Here is an 18724-nt window from a genome sequence, read left to right on the forward strand (position 1 = left end):
CCTGCAGTCAGGTAACCAGTCTGTAGTACTACCAGGTGACAAGAGCAGGGAGTCTGTAGTACTACCAGGTGCCAATAGCAGACAGTCAGGTAACCAGTCTGTAGTACTACCAGGTGACAAGAGCAGACAGTCAGGTAACCAGTCTGTAGAACTACCAGGTGACAAGAGCAGACAGTCAGGTAACCAGTCTGTAGAACTACCAGGTGACAATAGCAGACAGTCAGGTAACCAGTCTGTAGTACTACCAGGTGACTATAGCAGGGAGTCTGTAGTACTACCAGGTGACAGTAGCAGGGAGTCTGTAGTACTACCAGGTGACTATAGCAGGGAGACTGTAGTACTACCAGGTGACAGTAGCAGGGAGTCTGTAGTACTACCAGGTGACTATAGCAGGGAAACTGTAGTACTACCAGGTGACAATAGCAGGGAGTCTGTAGTACCACCAGCTGACAGTAGCAGGGAGCCTGTTGTACTACCAGGTGACAGTAGCAGGGAGACTGTAGTACTACCAGGTGACTATAGCAGGGAGTCTGTAGTACTACCAGGTGACTATAGCAGGGAGTCTGTAGTACTACCAGGTGACTATAGCAGGGAGTCTGTAGTACTACCAGCTGACTATAGCAGGGAGTCTGTAGTACTACCAGGTGACTATAGCAGGGAGTCTGTAGTACTACCAGGTGACTATAGCAGGGAGTCTGTAGTACTACCAGGTGACTATAGCAGGGAGTCTGTAGTACTACCAGGTGACTATAGCAGGGAGTCTGTACTATAGCAGGGAGTCTGTAGTACTACCAGGTGACTCTAGCAGGGAGTCTGTAGTACTACCAGGTGATAGTAGCAGACAGTCAGGTAACCAGTCTGTAGTACTACCAGGTGTCAATAACCTGCATTCAGGTAACCAGTCTGTAGTACTACCAGGTAACAAGAGCAGGCAGTCAGGTAACCAGTCTGTAGTACTACCAGGTAACAAGAGCAGGCAGTCAGGTAACCAGTCTGTAGTACTACCAGGTGGCAATAGCAGACAGTCAGGTAACCAGTCTGTAGTACTACCAGGTGGCAATAGCAGACAGTCAGGTAACCAGTCTGTAGTACTACCAGGTGACAATAGCAGGCAGTCAGGTAACCAGTCTGTAGTTCTACCAGGTGACAATAGCAGGGAGTCTGTAGTACTACCAGGTGCCAATAGCAGACAGTCAGGTATCCAGTCTGTATTACTAACAGGTGACAATAACCTGCAGTCAGGTAACCAGTCTGTAGTACTACCAGGTGACAAGAGCAGGCAGTCAGGTAACCAGTCTGTAGTACTACCAGGTGACAATAGCAGACAGTCAGGTAACCAGTCTGTAGTATTACCAGGTGACAATAGCAGGGAGTCTGTAGTACTACCAGGTGACAAGAGCAGACAGTCAGGTAACCAGTCTGTAGTATTACCAGGTGACAATAGCAGACAGTCAGGTAACCAGTCTGTAGTACAACCAGGTGACAAGAGCAGACAGTCAGGTAACCAGTCTGTAGTACTACCAGGTGACAATAGCAGACAGTCAGGTAACCAGTCTGTAGTATTACCAGGTGACAAGAGCAGACAGTCAGGTAACCAGTCTGTAGTACTACCAGGTGACAAGAGCAGGCAGTCAAGTAACCAGTCTGTAGAACTACCAGGTGACAAGAGAAGGCAGTCAGGTAACCAGTCTGTAGTACTACCAGGTGACAATAGCAGACAGTCAGGTAACCATTCTGTAGTACTACCAGGTGACTATAGCAGACAGTCAGGTAACCAGTCTGTAGTACTACCAGGTGACAAGAGCAGGCAGTCAGGTAACCAGTCTGTAGTACAACCAGGTGACAAGAGCAGACAGTCAGGTAACCAGTCTGTAGTACTACCAGGTGACAATAGCAGACAGTCAGGTAACCAGTCTGTATTACTACCAGGTGACTATAGCAGGGAGTCTGTAGTACTACCAGTTGACAGTAGCAGGGAGTCTGTAGTACTACCAGGTGACTATAGCAGGGAGACTGTAGTACTACCAGGTGACAGTAGCAGGGAGTCTGTAGTACTACCAGGTGACTATAGCAGGGAGACTGTAGTACTACCAGGTGACAATAGCAGGGAGTCTGTAGGACCACCAGCTGACAGTAGCAGGGAGCCTGTTGTACTACCAGGTGACAGTAGCAGGGAGACTGTAGTACTACCAGGTGACTATAGCAGGGAGTCTGTAGTACTACCAGGTGACTATAGCAGGGAGTCTGTAGTACTACCAGGTGACTATAGCAGGGAGTCTGTAGTACTACCAGCTGACTATAGCAGGGAGTCTGTAGTACTACCAGGTGACTATAGCAGGGAGTCTGTAGTACTACCAGGTGACTATAGCAGGGAGTCTGTAGTACTACCAGGTGACTATAGCAGGGAGTCTGTAGTACTACCAGGTGACTATAGCAGGGAGTCTGTAGTACTACCAGGTGACTATAGCAGGGAGTCTGTAGTACTACCAGGTGACTCTAGCAGGGAGTCTGTAGTACTACCAGGTGACTCTAGCAGGGAGTCTGTAGTACTACCAGGTGACAATAGCAGGCAGTCAGGTAACCAGTCTGTAGTACTACCAGGTGACAATAGCAGGCAGTCAGGTTACCAGTCTGTAGTAATACCAGGTGCCAATAGCAGACAGTCAGGTATCCAGTCTGTAGTACTACCAGGTGACAAGAGCAGGCAGTCAGGTAACCAGTCTGTAGTACTACCAGGTGACAATAACCTGCAGTCAGGTATCCAGTCTGTATTACTACCAGGTGACAATAACCTGCAGTCAGGTAACCAGTCTGTAGTACTACCAGGTGACAAGAGCAGGGAGTCTGTAGTACTACCAGGTGCCAATAGCAGACAGTCAGGTAACCAGTCTGTAGTACTACCAGGTGACAAGAGCAGACAGTCAGGTAACCAGTCTGTAGAACTACCAGGTGACAAGAGCAGACAGTCAGGTAACCAGTCTGTAGAACTACCAGGTGACAATAGCAGACAGTCAGGTAACCAGTCTGTAGTACTACCAGGTGACTATAGCAGGGAGTCTGTAGTACTACCAGGTGACAGTAGCAGGGAGTCTGTAGTACTACCAGGTGACTATAGCAGGGAGACTGTAGTACTACCAGGTGACAGTAGCAGGGAGTCTGTAGTACTACCAGGTGACTATAGCAGGGAAACTGTAGTACTACCAGGTGACAATAGCAGGGAGTCTGTAGTACCACCAGCTGACAGTAGCAGGGAGCCTGTTGTACTACCAGGTGACAGTAGCAGGGAGACTGTAGTACTACCAGGTGACTATAGCAGGGAGTCTGTAGTACTACCAGGTGACTATAGCAGGGAGTCTGTAGTACTACCAGGTGACTATAGCAGGGAGTCTGTAGTACTACCAGCTGACTATAGCAGGGAGTCTGTAGTACTACCAGGTGACTATAGCAGGGAGTCTGTAGTACTACCAGGTGACTATAGCAGGGAGTCTGTAGTACTACCAGGTGACTATAGCAGGGAGTCTGTAGTACTACCAGGTGACTATAGCAGGGAGTCTGTACTATAGCAGGGAGTCTGTAGTACTACCAGGTGACTCTAGCAGGGAGTCTGTAGTACTACCAGGTGATAGTAGCAGACAGTCAGGTAACCAGTCTGTAGTACTACCAGGTGTCAATAACCTGCATTCAGGTAACCAGTCTGTAGTACTACCAGGTAACAAGAGCAGGCAGTCAGGTAACCAGTCTGTAGTACTACCAGGTAACAAGAGCAGGCAGTCAGGTAACCAGTCTGTAGTACTACCAGGTGGCAATAGCAGACAGTCAGGTAACCAGTCTGTAGTACTACCAGGTGGCAATAGCAGACAGTCAGGTAACCAGTCTGTAGTACTACCAGGTGACAATAGCAGGCAGTCAGGTAACCAGTCTGTAGTTCTACCAGGTGACAATAGCAGGGAGTCTGTAGTACTACCAGGTGCCAATAGCAGACAGTCAGGTATCCAGTCTGTATTACTAACAGGTGACAATAACCTGCAGTCAGGTAACCAGTCTGTAGTACTACCAGGTGACAAGAGCAGGCAGTCAGGTAACCAGTCTGTAGTACTACCAGGTGACAATAGCAGACAGTCAGGTAACCAGTCTGTAGTATTACCAGGTGACAATAGCAGGGAGTCTGTAGTACTACCAGGTGACAAGAGCAGACAGTCAGGTAACCAGTCTGTAGTATTACCAGGTGACAATAGCAGACAGTCAGGTAACCAGTCTGTAGTACAACCAGGTGACAAGAGCAGACAGTCAGGTAACCAGTCTGTAGTACTACCAGGTGACAATAGCAGACAGTCAGGAAACCAGTCTGTAGTATTACCAGGTGACAAGAGCAGACAGTCAGGTAACCAGTCTGTAGTACTACCAGGTGACAAGAGCAGGCAGTCAAGTAACCAGTCTGTAGAACTACCAGGTGACAAGAGAAGGCAGTCAGGTAACCAGTCTGTAGTACTACCAGGTGACAATAGCAGACAGTCAGGTAACCATTCTGTAGTACTACCAGGTGACTATAGCAGACAGTCAGGTAACCAGTCTGTAGTACTACCAGGTGACAAGAGCAGGCAGTCAGGTAACCAGTCTGTAGTACAACCAGGTGACAAGAGCAGACAGTCAGGTAACCAGTCTGTAGTACTACCAGGTGACAATAGCAGACAGTCAGGTAACCAGTCTGTATTACTACCAGGTGACTATAGCAGGGAGTCTGTAGTACTACCAGGTGACAGTAGCAGGGAGTCTGTAGTACTACCAGGTGACTATAGCAGGGAGACTGTAGTACTACCAGGTGACAGTAGCAGGGAGTCTGTAGTACTACCAGGTGACTATAGCAGGGAGACTGTAGTACTACCAGGTGACAATAGCAGGGAGTCTGTAGTACCACCAGCTGACAGTAGCAGGGAGCCTGTTGTACTACCAGGTGACAGTAGCAGGGAGACTGTAGTACTACCAGGTGACTATAGCAGGGAGTCTGTAGTACTACCAGGTGACTATAGCAGGGAGTCTGTAGTACTACCAGGTGACTATAGCAGGGAGTCTGTAGTACTACCAGCTGACTATAGCAGGGAGTCTGTAGTACTACCAGGTGACTATAGCAGGGAGTCTGTAGTACTACCAGGTGACTATAGCAGGGAGTCTGTAGTACTACCAGGTGACTATAGCAGGGAGTCTGTAGTACTACCAGGTGACTATAGCAGGGAGTCTGTAGTACTACCAGGTGACTATAGCAGGGAGTCTGTAGTACTACCAGGTGACTCTAGCAGGGAGTCTGTAGTACTACCAGGTGACTCTAGCAGGGAGTCTGCAGTACTACCAGGTGATAGTAGCAGACAGTCAGGTAACCAGTCTGTAGTACTACCAGGTGACAATAACCTGCAGTCAGGTAACCAGTCTGTAGTACTACCAGGTGACAAGAGCAGGCAGTCAGGTAACCAGTCTGTAGTACTACCAGGTAACAAGAGCAGGCAGTCAGGTAACCAGTCTGTAGTACTACCAGGTGGCAATAGCAGACAGTCAGGTAACCAGTCTGTAGTACTACCAGGTGGCAATAGCAGACAGTCAGGTAACCAGTCTGTAGTACTACCAGGTGACAAGAGCAGGCAGTCAGGTAACCAGTCTGTAGTTCTACCAGGTGACAATAGCAGGGAGTCTGTAGTACTACCAGGTGCCAATAGCAGACAGTCAGGTATCCAGTCTGTAGTACTAACAGGTGACAATAACCTGCAGTCAGGTAACCAGTCTGTAGTATTACCAGGTGACAATAGCAGACAGTCAGGTAACCAGTCTGTAGTTCTACCAGGTGACAATAGCAGGGAGTCTGTAGTACTACCAGGTGACAAGAGCAGGCAGTCAGGTAACCAGTCTGTAGTACTACCAGGTGACAATAGCAGACAGTCAGGTAACCAGTCTGTAGTATTACCAGGTGACAATAGCAGGGAGTCTGTAGTACTACCAGGTGACAAGAGCAGACAGTCAGGTAACCAGTCTGTAGTATTACCAGGTGACAATAGCAGACAGTCAGGTAACCAGTCTGTAGTACTACCAGGTGACATTAGCAGACAGTCAGGTAACCAGTCTGTAGTATTACCAGGTGACAAGAGCAGACAGTCAGGTAACCAGTCTGTAGTACTACCAGGTGACAAGAGCAGGCAGTCAAGTAACCAGTCTGTAGAACTACCAGGTGACAAGAGAAGGCAGTCAGGTAACCAGTCTGTAGTACTACCAGGTGACAATAGCAGACAGTCAGGTAACCAGTCTGTAGTACTACCAGGTGACTATAGCAGACAGTCAGGTAACCAGTCTGTAGTACTACCAGGTGACAAGAGCAGGCAGTCAGGTAACCAGTCTGTAGTACAACCAGGTGACAAGAGCAGACAGTCAGGTAACCAGTCTGTAGTACTACCAGGTGACAATAGCAGACAGTCAGGTAACCAGTCTGTAGTACTACCAGGTGACAAGAGCAGGCAGTCAGGTAACCAGTCTGTAGTAATACCAGGTGACAAGAGCAGGCAGTCTGGTAACCAGTCTGTAGTACTACCAGGTGACAATAGCAGACAATCTGGTAACCAGTCTGTAGTACTACCAGGTGACAAGAGCAGGCAGTCAGGTAACCAGTCTGTAGTACTACCAGGTGACAAGAGCAGGCAGTCAGGTAATCAGTCTGTATTACTACCAGGTGACAATAGCAGACAGTCAGGTAACCAGTCTGTAGTACTACCAGGTGACAATAGCAGACAGTCAGGTATCCAGTCTGTAGAACTACCAGGTGCCAGTAGCAGGCAGTCAGGTAACCAGTCTGTAGTGCTACCAGGTGCCAATAGCAGGCAGTCAGGTAAACAGACTATAGTACTACCAGGTGACAAGAGCAGGCAGTCAAGTAACCAGTCTGTAGAACTACCAGGTGACAAAAGCAGGCAGTCAGGTAACCAGTCTGTAGTACTACCAGGTGACAATAGCAGACAGTCAGGTAACCAGTCTGTAGTACTACCAGGTGACTATAGCAAACAGTCAGGTAACCAGTCTGTAGTACTACCAGGTGACAAGAGCAGGCAGTCAGGTAACCAGTCTGTAGTACAACCAGGTGACAAGAGCAGACAGTCAGGTAACCAGTCTGTAGTACTACCAGGTGACAAGAGCAGACAGTCAGGTAACCAGTCTGTAGTACTACCAGGTGACAAGAGCAGGCAGTCAGGTAACCAGTCTGTAGTACTACCAGGTGACAAGAGCAGGCAGTCAGGTAACCAGTCTGTAGTACTACCAGGTGACAGTAGCAGAGTCAGGTAAACAGATTGTAGTAGTCACTCCTAGCCACAAGGGGGCAGTGTGGTCTCAGCCAATGTGTACGTAGGCTCTGGGTAGTCTCATATCATGTAGTACTGTGTGGATACTCAAAGGGGCAGTACTGAGTTATAATATGTTCCAATCTGTTTTTACGTATTCACACAGGGACACTTCACTTACACACGCACACACACGTGCACACACACGTGCACACATGCACACACACCCACACACACACACACACACGCACACACACACACACACACACACACACACACACACACACACACACACACACACACACACACACACACACACACACACACACACACACACACACACACACACACACACACACACACACACACACACACACACACACACACACACATACACACACACACACACACACACACACACACACACATGCACACACACACACACTGGTCAATCCAACCACTTACACATTACTGAGAGAGAAGGGGGCTGTGGAGCCGTATGGGAAAGGAGATAATGAGAGAAGCTGGGAAAAGAAGGAGAAAAAGAACATTAAATGGAACATTTTGTGAGAAGGAGAGCAGATAATGAAGGAGAGAGAGGCAGAGAGAGAGGAGAGAGGAGAGAGAAAGAGAGAGGAGAGACAAAGAGAGAGAGGAGAGAAGAGAGAGAGAGAGAGAGAAAGAGAGAAGAGATAGAGAGAAAGAGAGAGAGAGAGAGAAGAGAGAAGAGAGAGAAAGGAGAGAGAGAGAGCGAGAGAGAGAGAGAGAAGAGAGAAGAGAGAGAAAGGAGAGAGAGAACGAGAGAAGAGAGAAGAGAGAGAAAGGAGAGAGAGAGAGAGAGAGAGAGGAGAGAAGAGAGAAGAGAGAGAAAGGAGAGAGAGAACGAGAGAAAAGAGAAGAGAGAGAAAGGAGAGAGAGAGAAATAGGTACATTTTGTCACTCGTTTTGTTCAATATCATGAAGTAATTTCACTTGGCAGGACGTCAGCCTGTTGGTCATTCCAATTAAGCAAATTGAGAAGGTGGTGTGTGTGTGTGTGTCTTTAGTCAGTCTCTGTGCTCAGTCAGTGTGTGGGAGTGTATACCAGCAGGAGGGAGGGAGGATAAAACCCAGAGCATAGCTGGCTCTGTCTCAGTCTTTCTCTGGCAAGCTACAGAGTACAGACTTTAGGATTACACTCCACACTCCTATTTTCAATCTCTCTCTCTCCTCTCTCGCTCCTCTCTCTCTCTCACTCTCTCTCTCACTCTCTCTCTCCTCTCTCTCTCTCTCTCTCTCTCTCTCTCTCTCTCTCTCTCTCTCTCTCTCTCTCTCTCTCTCTCTCTCTCTCTCTCTCTCTCTCTCCTCTCTCTCTCCTCTCTCACTCCTCTCTCTCTTCTCTCTCTCTGTATGTGACTCTCTCAGTACTAGCATCTATAGGTTGCTGCTGTTAGAAGACACTGTGGAAGCGGTAGGGGGAGTAGCTGGGACTTTGGCATCGATGCCTTCATAAGGACTGGAGCTCTATCGTTGTCTAGTGGATCGCTACCTGGACTGGAGCTCTATCGTTGTCTAGTGGATCGCTACCTGGACTGGACTAAGCTCTGGGTCGTGGTTGAGGAACTGTTGGGACGTGGTGGAGGGACTGTTGGGACGTGGTTGAGGAACCGTTGGGACGTGGTTGAGGAACCGTTGGGACGTGGTTGAGGGACTATTGGGTCGTGGTGGAGGGACTATTGGGTCGTGGTTGAGGGACTGTTGGGGACTTCCAGGCAGATTTGTAGACTCTTTTGGAGCAGAGAGTTATTATTAAGGATCCTGTTCCATAACGCATCTCTCTGTGGGTCCATGAGTGGATAGCAAGTCTGTGTGATTCGGTGTGTCTGAGTTCCTGTGTGACTTGGTGGTGTGTGTGACTTGGTGAGTGTGACTTGGTGTGTGTTAGTTTCTGTGTGATTTGGTGTGTGTGACTTCGTGTGTGATTTGGTGTGTGTGTGTGTGAACGTGAGTGTGTGTGTGAGTGAGTGTGTGACTTGGTGTGTGTGTGTGTGTGTGTGTGTGTGTGTGTGTGTGTGTGTGTGTGTGTGTGTGTGTGTGTGTGTGTGTGTGTGTGTGTGTGTGTGTGTGTGTGTGTGTGTGTGTGTGTGTGTGTGTGTGTGTGACTTGGTGTGTGTGTGTGACTTGGTGTGTGTGAGTTCCTGTGTGACTTGGTGTGTGGGACTGTGTGTGTGAGTGTGTATGTGATTCGGTGTGTGTGAGCGTGTGTGTGATTTGGTGTGTGTGAGCGTTCGTGAGTGTGTGTCTGTGTGTGAGTGTGTGTGTGTGTGTGTGAGTGTGTGTGTGATTTAGTGTGTGTTTGTGAGTGTGTGATTCGGTGTGTGTGAGCGTGTGTGTGATTTGGTGTGTGTGAGTGAGTGTGTGTGTGTGTGTGTGTGTGCTAGCTCAGCCAGGATGAGTGTTCCCATGTTAAAGATTGGAGCGGTGCTGAGCACCATGGCCATGGTGACTAACTGGATGTCCCAGACACTGCCCTCTCTAGTGGGGCTCAACGCCACCAGTCCTGATGGGAACCACCAGAGGATCATCAGCGTACGTACACACACACACACACACACACACACACACACACACACACACACACACACACACACACACACACACACACACACACACACACACACACACACACACACACACACACACACACACACACACACACACACACACACACACACACACACAGGGATGGACACAGTGAAATGGACACACAGGGACGCAGACAGAGACATACATAAAGACACAGACCTGAAGCTGACATCTCTCCTGCTGTGTGTGACTGGATGGGACAAACACAGACCTGTAGCAGACATCTCTCCTGCTGTGTGACTGGATGGGACAAACACAGACCTGTAGCAGACATCTCTCCTGCTGTGTGACTGGATGGGACAAACACAGACCTGTAGCAGACATCTCTCCTGCTGTGTGTGACTGGATGGGACAAACACAGACCTGTAGCAGACATCTCTCCTGCTGTGTGACTGGATGGGACAAACACAGACCTGTAGCAGACATCTCTCCTGCTGTGTGACTGGATGGGACAAACACAGACCTGTAGCAGACATCTCTCCTGCTGTGTGTGACTGGATGGGACAAACACAGACCTGTAGCAGACATCTCTCCTGCTGTGTGACTGGATGGGACAAACACAGACCTGTAGCAGACATCTCTCCTGCTGTGTGACTGGATGGGACAAACACAGACCTGTAGCAGACATCTCTCCTGCTGTGTGTGACTGGACGGGACAAACAAGACAGAGAGAGAGAGAGGAGAGAGAGAGAGGAGAGATGGGGGAGACAGAGGAGAGAGAGAAAGACAGAGAGAGGAGAGAGAGAAAGAGAGAGAGAGGAGAGAGAGAGAGGAGAGATGGGGGAGACAGAGGAGAGAGAGAAAGACAGAGAGAGGAGAGAGAGAAAGAGAGGAGAGACAGAGAGAGAGAGAGGAGAGATGGGGGAGACAGAGGAGAGAGAGAAAGACAGAGAGAGGAGAGAGAGAAAGAGAGAGAGAGGAGAGATAGAGAGGAGAGATGGGGGAGACAGACAGGATAGAAGGAACATGGAAGAGAGGGAGTCAGAATAGCGAGAATGAAAGAGAGACAGAAAGAGGGGGAAGGAGATATCATGCGTCTAAATATCTCAGGGAACACAACCATCCATCTGTGAGAGATACTATTACAGCTATGAGTCACACACCACTACACACACACACACACACACACACACACACACACACACACACACACACACACACACACACACACACACACACACACACACACACACACACACACACACACACACACACACACACACACACACACACACACACACACACACACACACACACACACACACAGCCAACGTAACAAGGTTTCTGTCCCCCTGAGGGATGGTGACTAAGCCACATGGACTGGGTCGTCCTGGCAAAGCCCCTGGCAACCCCAGACCTGGGCGATGGTCTCCTGGAACTCAGTTGGGAGAGCAGGGTACTTACAATGCCAGGATAGTGGATCTGAGTCCTGTTTACAACCCAGAAATAAAATGCACACATGACAGTATGTCTCTTTGGATTAAAGTGTCTGCTAAATGGTATCTATTAATATGTTACTAGTCACAGGCTGTAACACACACACACACACACACACACACACACACACATACACACACACACACACACACACACACACACACACACACACACACACACACACACACACACACACACACACACACACACACACACACACACACACACACACACACACACACACACACACACACACACTATACTGGCAGTGATGTTACAGTGACGTTACAGTGACGTTATAATGATGTTACACTGTTGTTATAGTGATGTTATAGTGATGGTCTGTCGTTGATGGCCCTGGTATATAGGGAGCTACATTGTGTTTTTATGAACATAGGTTAGAGTCCCGGGTCCTCTGTGGTTAATTGGTATGTTGTGTGTTCCTATTGGTTCACATGCACTGAGTGTACCAAACATTAAGAACACCTGCTCTTTCCATGACGCAGACTGACCAGGTGAATCCAGGTGAAAGCTACGATCCCTTATTGATGTCACTTGTTAAATCCAGTTCCATCAGTGTAGATGAAGGGGAGGAGACGGGTTAAAGAAGGATTTTTAAGCCTTGACACAATTGAGACATGGATTGTTCATTTGTGCATGGGCAAGACAAAATACACACTATTGAAGTGCATTTGAATGGGGTGTGGTAGTAGGTGTGGTAGTAGGTGTGGTAGTAGGTGTGGTAGTAGGTGTGGTAGTAGGTGTGGTAGTAGGTGTGGTAGTAGGTATGGTAGTAGGTGTGGTAGTAGGTGTGGTAGTAGGTGTGGTAGTAGGTGTGGTAGTAGGTGTGGGGTGTGGTAGTAGGTATGGTAGTAGGTGTGGTAGTAGGTGCGGTAGTAGGTGCGGTAGTAGGTGCGGTAGTAGGTGCGGTAGTAGGTATGGTAGTAGGTGTGGTAGTAGGTGTGGTAGTAGGTGTGGTAGAAGGTGTGGTAGTAGGTGTGGTAGTAGGTGTGGTAGTAGGTGTGGTAGTAGGTGCGGCAGTAGGTGCGGTAGTAGGTATGGTAGTAGGTGTGGTAGTAGGTGTGGTAGTAGGTGTGGTAGAAGGTGTGGTAGTAGGTGTGGTAGTAGGTGTGGTAGTAGGTGTGGTAGTAGGTGTGGTAGTAGGTGTGGTAGTAGGTATGGGGTGTGGTAGTAGGTGTGGTAGTAGGTGTGGTAGTAGGTGTGGTAGTAGGTGCGGTAGTAGGTGCGGTAGTAGGTGCGGCAGTAGGTGCGGTAGTAGGTATGGTAGTAGGTGTGGTAGTAGGTGTGGTAGTAGGTGTGGTAGAAGGTGTGGTAGTAGGTGTGGTAGTAGGTGTGGTAGTAGGTGTGGTAGTAGGTGTGGTAGTAGGTGTGGTAGTAGGTATGGGGTGTGGTAGTAGGTGTGGTAGTAGGTGTGGTAGTAGGTGTGGTAGTAGGTGCCAGGTGCACCGGTTTGTGTCAACAACTGAAACCCTGCTGGGGTTTTCATGCTCAACAGTTTCCTGTGTATCAACAATGGTCCACCACCCAAAGGGCATTCAGCCAACTGGACGTAACTGTGGGAAGCATTGGAGTCAACATGGGCCAGCATCCTTGGGTTTTTGACACTTTGTAGATTCCATGCCCCTACTAATTGAGGCTGTTCTGAGGGGGAAAGGTGGTGCAACTCAATATTAGGAAGGTGTTGTTAATGTTTAGTAAACTCAGAGTTTACAGCTACATGGTGAATGTTGGTTTGAATGCCAGGTTTGCTGTTGATAAGTGGCCTCATGTGAGACTGTGTTGTGTGTGATGGTTCATTCATTGCATGAAAACACGTTTTTGTAAAAGGGAAAAGAGAGGAGACAAGGAGAGGAGACAAGGAGAGGAGACAAGGAGAGGAGAGTAAAGGAGAGAAAGAAGGGGAGAAGGAGAGTAGAGGAGAGAAAGAAGGGGATAGGAGAGTAGAGGAGGAGAGGAGACAAGGAGAGGAGAGTAAAGGAGAGAAAGAAGGGGAGAGGAGAGTAGAGGAGAAGAGAGAAAAAAGAACAAGGGAGTAAGGAGAAGAGGAGAAGGGGATGTAGAGAGGAGGATAGATAGAGGAGGACATGAAAAGGAGAGGAGAGATAGAGGAGAAGGGGGGTAGAGGAAAGGTAGAGGTAAAGGAGAGGAGGGGTAAAGGTGAGGAGAGGTAAAGGAGAGGTAAAGGAGAGGTAAAGGAGAGGAGAGGTAGAGGAGAGGTAAAGTAGAGGTAAAAGAGTGGTAAAGGAGAGGAGAGGTAGAGGAGAGGTAAAGGAGAGGTAAAGGAGAGGTAAAGGAGAGGAGAGGTAGAGGAGAGGTAAAGGAGAGGTAAAGGAGAGGTAAAGGAGAGGTAAAGGAGAGGAGAGGGAGAGGAGAGGTAAAGGAGAAGTAAAGGAGAGGTAAAGGAGGGGAGAGGTAGAGGAGAGGTAAAGGAGAGGAGAGGTAGAGGAGAGGTAAAGGAGAGGTAAAGGAGAGGTAAAGGAGAGGTAGAGGAGAGGTAAAGGAGAGGTAAAGGAGAGGTAAAGGAGAGGAGAGGTAAAGGAGAGGTAGAGGAGAGGTATAGGAGAGGAGAGGAGAGGTAAAGGAGAGGTAAAGGAGAGGTAAAGGAGAGGAGAGGTAGAGGAGAGGTAGAGGAGAGGAGAGGTAAAGGAGAGGAGAGGGAGAGGTAGAGGAGAGGTAAAGGAGAGGAGAGGTAGAGGCGAGGAGAGGTAGAGGAGAGGAGAGGTAAAGGAGAGGTAGAGGAGAGGTAGAAGAGAGGTAAAGGAGAGGTAAAGGAGAGGAGAGGTAGAGGAGAGGTAGAGGAGAGGTATAGGAGAGGTAGAGGAGAGGTAAAGGAGAGGAGAGGAGAGGTAAAGTAGAGGTAAAGGAGAGGTAAAGGAGAGGAGAGGTAGAGGAGAGGTAGAGGAGAGGAGAGGTAAAGGAGAGGAGAGGGAGAGGTAGAGGAGAGGTAAAGGAGAGGGAAAGGAGAGGAGAGGTAGAGGAGAGGAGAGGTAGAGGAGAGGTAGAGGAGAGGAGAGGTAGAGGAGAGGTAAAGGTAAAGGAGAGGTAAAGGTAAGGTAAAGGAGTGGAGAGGTGGAGGAGAGGTAAAGGAGAGGAGAGGTAGAGGAGAGGAAAGGTAAAGGTAAAGGAGAGGTAAATGAGAGGTAAAGGAGAGGTAAAGGGGAGGTAAAGGAGAGGTAAAGGAGAGGTAAAGGAGAGGAAAGGTAAAGGAGAGGTAAAGGAAAGGTAAAGGAGAGGTAAAGGAGAGGTAAAGGAGTGGTAAAGGAGAGGTAAAGGGGAGGTAAAGGAGAGGTAAAGGAGAGGTAAAGGAGAGGAAAGGTAAAGGAGAGGTAAAGGAAAGGTAAAGGAAAGGTAAAGGAAAGGTAAAGGAGAGGTAAAGGACAGGTAAAGGAGAGGTAAAGGAAAGGTAAAGGAGAGGTAAAGGAGAGGTAAAGGAGAGGAGAGGTAAAGGAAAGGTAAAGGAGAGGTAAAGGAGAGGTAAAGGAGAGGAGAGGTAAAGGAGAAGTAAAGGAGAGGAGAGGTAAAGGAGAGGAGAGGTAGAGGAGAGGTAAAGGAAAGGTAAAGGAGAGGTAAAGGAGAGGTAAAGGAGAGGTAAAGGAAAGGTAAAGGAGAGGTAAAGGAGAGGTAAAGGAAAGGTGAGGTAAAGGAGAGGAGAGGTAAAGGAGAGGTAAAGGAGAGGAGAGGTAAAGGAGATGTAAAGGAAAGGTAAAGGGGAGGAGAGATAAATGAGAGGAGGGATGACCCTATGGAGATGATCTGTCTCTCACTCTCAACTCTCTCTCTCTCTCTCGCTCTCTCTATACACTGTGGTATTTCACCCAATAGATATGGGACCTTTTTTGGAACACCATTATTTTTGTCTTATTGATATTTACTGTCAGGCCCAGGTCTGGCAGAACCTGAGCAGAATATCTAGGTGCTGCTGTAGGCCCTCCTTGGTTGGGGACAGAAGCACCAGGTCATCAGCAAACAGTAGACATTTGACTTCAGATTCTAGTAGGGTGAGGCCGGGTGCTGCAGACTGTTCTAGTGCCCGCGCCAATTCGTTGATATATATGTTGAAGAGGGTGGGGCTTAAGCTGCATCCCTGTCTCACCCCACGGCCCTGTTGGAAGAAATGTGTGTGTTTTTTGCTAATTTTAACCGCACACTTGATGTTTGTGTACATGGATTTTATAATGTCGTATGTTTTTCCCCCAACACCACTTTCCTTCATTTTGTATAGCAGACTCTCATGTATAGCAGACTCTCATGTATAGCAGACCCTCATGTATAACAGACTCTCATGTATAGCAGACTCTCATGTATAGCAGACCCTCATGTATAGCAGACCCTCATGTATAGCAGACTCTCATGTATAGCAGACTCTCATGTATAGCAGACCCTCATGTATAGCAGACCCTCATGTATAGCAGACTCTCATGTATAGCAGACTCTCATGTATAGCAGACTCTTATGTATAGCAGACTCTCATGTATAGCAGACCCTCATGTATAGCAGACTCTCATGTATAGCAGACTCTCATGTATAGCAGACTCTCATGTATAGCAGACTCTCATGTATAGCAGACTCTCATGTATAGCAGACTCTCATGTATAGCAGACTCTCATGTATAGCAGACCCTCATGTATAGCAGACTCTCATGTATAGCAGACTCTCATGTATAGCAGACTCTCATGTACAGTGGGGCAAAAAAGTATTTAGTCAGCCACCAATTGTGCAAGTTCTCCCACTTAAAAAGATGAGAGAGGCCTGTAATTTTCATCATATGTACACTTCAACTATGACAGACAAAATTAGAAAAAAAAATCCAGAAAATCACATTGTAGGATTTGTAATGAATTTATTTGCAAATTATGGTGGAAAATAAGTATTTGGTCACCTACAAACAAGCAAGATTTCTGGCTCTCACAGACCTGTAACTTCTTCTTTAAGAGGCTCCTCTGTCCTCCACTCGTTACCTGTATTAATGGCACCTGTTTGAACTTGTTATCAGTATAAAAGACACCTGTCCACAACCTCAAACAGTCACACTCCAAACTCCACTATGGCCAAGACCAAAGAGCTGTCAAAGTACACCAGAAACAAAATTGTAGACCTGCACCAGGCTGGGAAGACTGAATCTGCAATAGGTAAACAGCTTGGTTTGAAGAAATCAACTGTGGGAGCAATTATTAGGAAATGGAAGACATACAAGACCACTGATAATCTCCCTCGATCTGGGGCTCCACGCAAGATCTCACCCCGTGGGGTCAAAATGATCACAAGAACGGTGAGCAAAAATCCCAGAACCACACTTGGGGGTACCTAGTGAATGACCTGCAGAGAGCTGGGACCAAAGTAACAAAGCCTACCATCAGTAACACACTACGCCGCCAGGGACTCAAATCCTGCAGTGCCAGATGTGTCCCCCTGCTTAAGCCAGTACATGTCCAGGCCCGTCTGAAGTTTGCTAGAGAGCATTTGGATGATCCAGAAGAAGATTGGGAGAATGTCATATGGTCAGATGAAACCAAAATATAACTTTTTGGTAAAAACTCAACTCGTCGTGTTCGGAGGACAAAGAATGCTGAGTTGCATCCAAAGAACACCATACCTACTGTGAAGCATGGGGGTGGAAACATCATGCTTTGGGGCTGTTTTTCTGCAAAGGGACCAGGACGACTGATCCGTGTAAAGGAAAGAATGAATGGGGCCATGTATCGTGAGATTTTGAGTGAAAACCTCCTTCCATCAGCAAGGGCATTGAAGATGAAACGTGGCTGGGTCTTTCAGCATGACAATGATCCCAAACACACCGCCCGGGCAACGAAGGAGTGGCTTCGTAAGAAGCATTTCAAGGTCCTGGAGTGGCCTAGCCAGTCTCCAGATCTCAACCCCATAGAAAATCTTTGGAGGGAGTTGATTGTCTGTGTTGCCCAGCAACAGCCCCAAAACATCACTGCTCTAGAGGAGATCTGCATGGAGGAATGGGCCAAAATACCAGCAACAGTGTGTGAAAAACTTGTGAAGACTTACAGAAAACGTTTGACCTCTGTCATTGCCAACAAAGGGTATATAACAAAGTATTGAGATAAACTTTTGTTATTGACCAAATACTTATTTTCCACCATAATTTGCAAATAAATTCATAAAAAATCCTACAATGTGATTTTCTGGAAGATTTTTTCTCATTTTGTCTGTCATAGTTGAAGTGTACATATGATGAAAATTACAGGCCTCTCTCATCTTTTTAAGTGGGAGAACTTGCACAATTGGTGGCTGACTAAATACTTTTTTGCCCCACTGTATAGCAGACTCTCATGTATAGCAGACTCTCATGTATAGCAGACTCTCATGTATAGCAGACCCTCATGTATAGCAGACTCTCATGTATAGCAGACTCTCATGTATAGCAGACTCTCATGTATAGCAGACCCTCATGTATAGCAGACTCTCATGTATAGCAGACTCTCATGTATAGCAGACTCTCATGTATAGCAGACTCTCATGTATAGCAGACTGTCATGTATAGCAGACTCTCATGTATAGCAGACTCTCATGTATAGCAGACTCTCATGTATAGCAGACTCTCATGTATAGCAGACCCTCATGTATAGCAGACCCTCATGTATAGCAGACTCTCATGTATAGCAGACTCTCATGTATAGCAGACTCTCATGTATAGCAGACTCTCATGTATAGCAGACTCTCATGTATAGCAGACTCTCATGTATAGCAGACTCCCATGTATAGCAGACTGTCATGTATAGCAGACTCTCATGTATAGCAGACTCTCATGTATAGCAGACTCTCATGTATAGCAGACTCTCATGTATAGCAGACTCTCATGTATAGCAGACTCTCATGTATAGCATACCCTCATGTATAGCAGACTCTCATGTATAGCAGACTCTCATGTATAGCAGACTCTCATGTATAGCAGACTCTCATGTATAGCAGACTCTCATGTATAGCAGACTCTCATGCCAAATTGAGTCAAAAGCTTTTTTGAAATCAACAAAGCTTGAGAAGACTTTGCCTTTGTTTTTGTTTGTTTGTTTGTCAATTAGGGTGTGCAGGGTGAATACATGGTCTGTTGTATGATAATTTGGTAAAAAGCCAATTTGACATTTGCTCAGTACATTGTTTTCAATGAGGAAATGTACGAGTCTGCTGTTAACGATAATGCAGAGGATTTTCCCAAGGTTGCTGTTGACGCATATCCCATGGTAGTTATTGGGGTCAAATTTGTCTCCACTTTTGTGGATGGGGGTGATCAGTCCTTGGTTCCAAATATTGGGGAAGATGCCAGAGCTAAGGATGATATTAAATAATTTTAGTATAGCCATTTG

General features: G+C 47.4%; 1 protein-coding gene across 2 annotated transcripts in view; it reads left to right on the forward strand.

Moving 5' to 3' along the window:
* The window catches only part of LOC139568350 (noelin-2-like), a 97584-nt gene that overhangs the window by 3470 nt on the left and 75390 nt on the right, over positions 1-18724 (forward strand). The window contains exons 1-2 of one of the 2 annotated variants that reach the window (XM_071390111.1): positions 8636-9152; positions 9731-9878. The exons of the other annotated variant lie outside the window; for it this stretch is intronic. Coding sequence (XP_071246212.1) covers positions 9741-9878 — 138 coding nt within the window. The 5' untranslated portion in view covers positions 8636-9152; positions 9731-9740. Of the gene's footprint in view, positions 1-8635; positions 9153-9730; positions 9879-18724 lie in introns of those variants that run through there. 2 annotated transcript variants of the gene reach the window in all.

This window comes from Salvelinus alpinus, chromosome 2 (genome assembly GCF_045679555.1).
Source record: "Salvelinus alpinus chromosome 2, SLU_Salpinus.1, whole genome shotgun sequence".
NCBI lineage: Eukaryota > Metazoa > Chordata > Actinopteri > Salmoniformes > Salmonidae > Salvelinus > Salvelinus alpinus.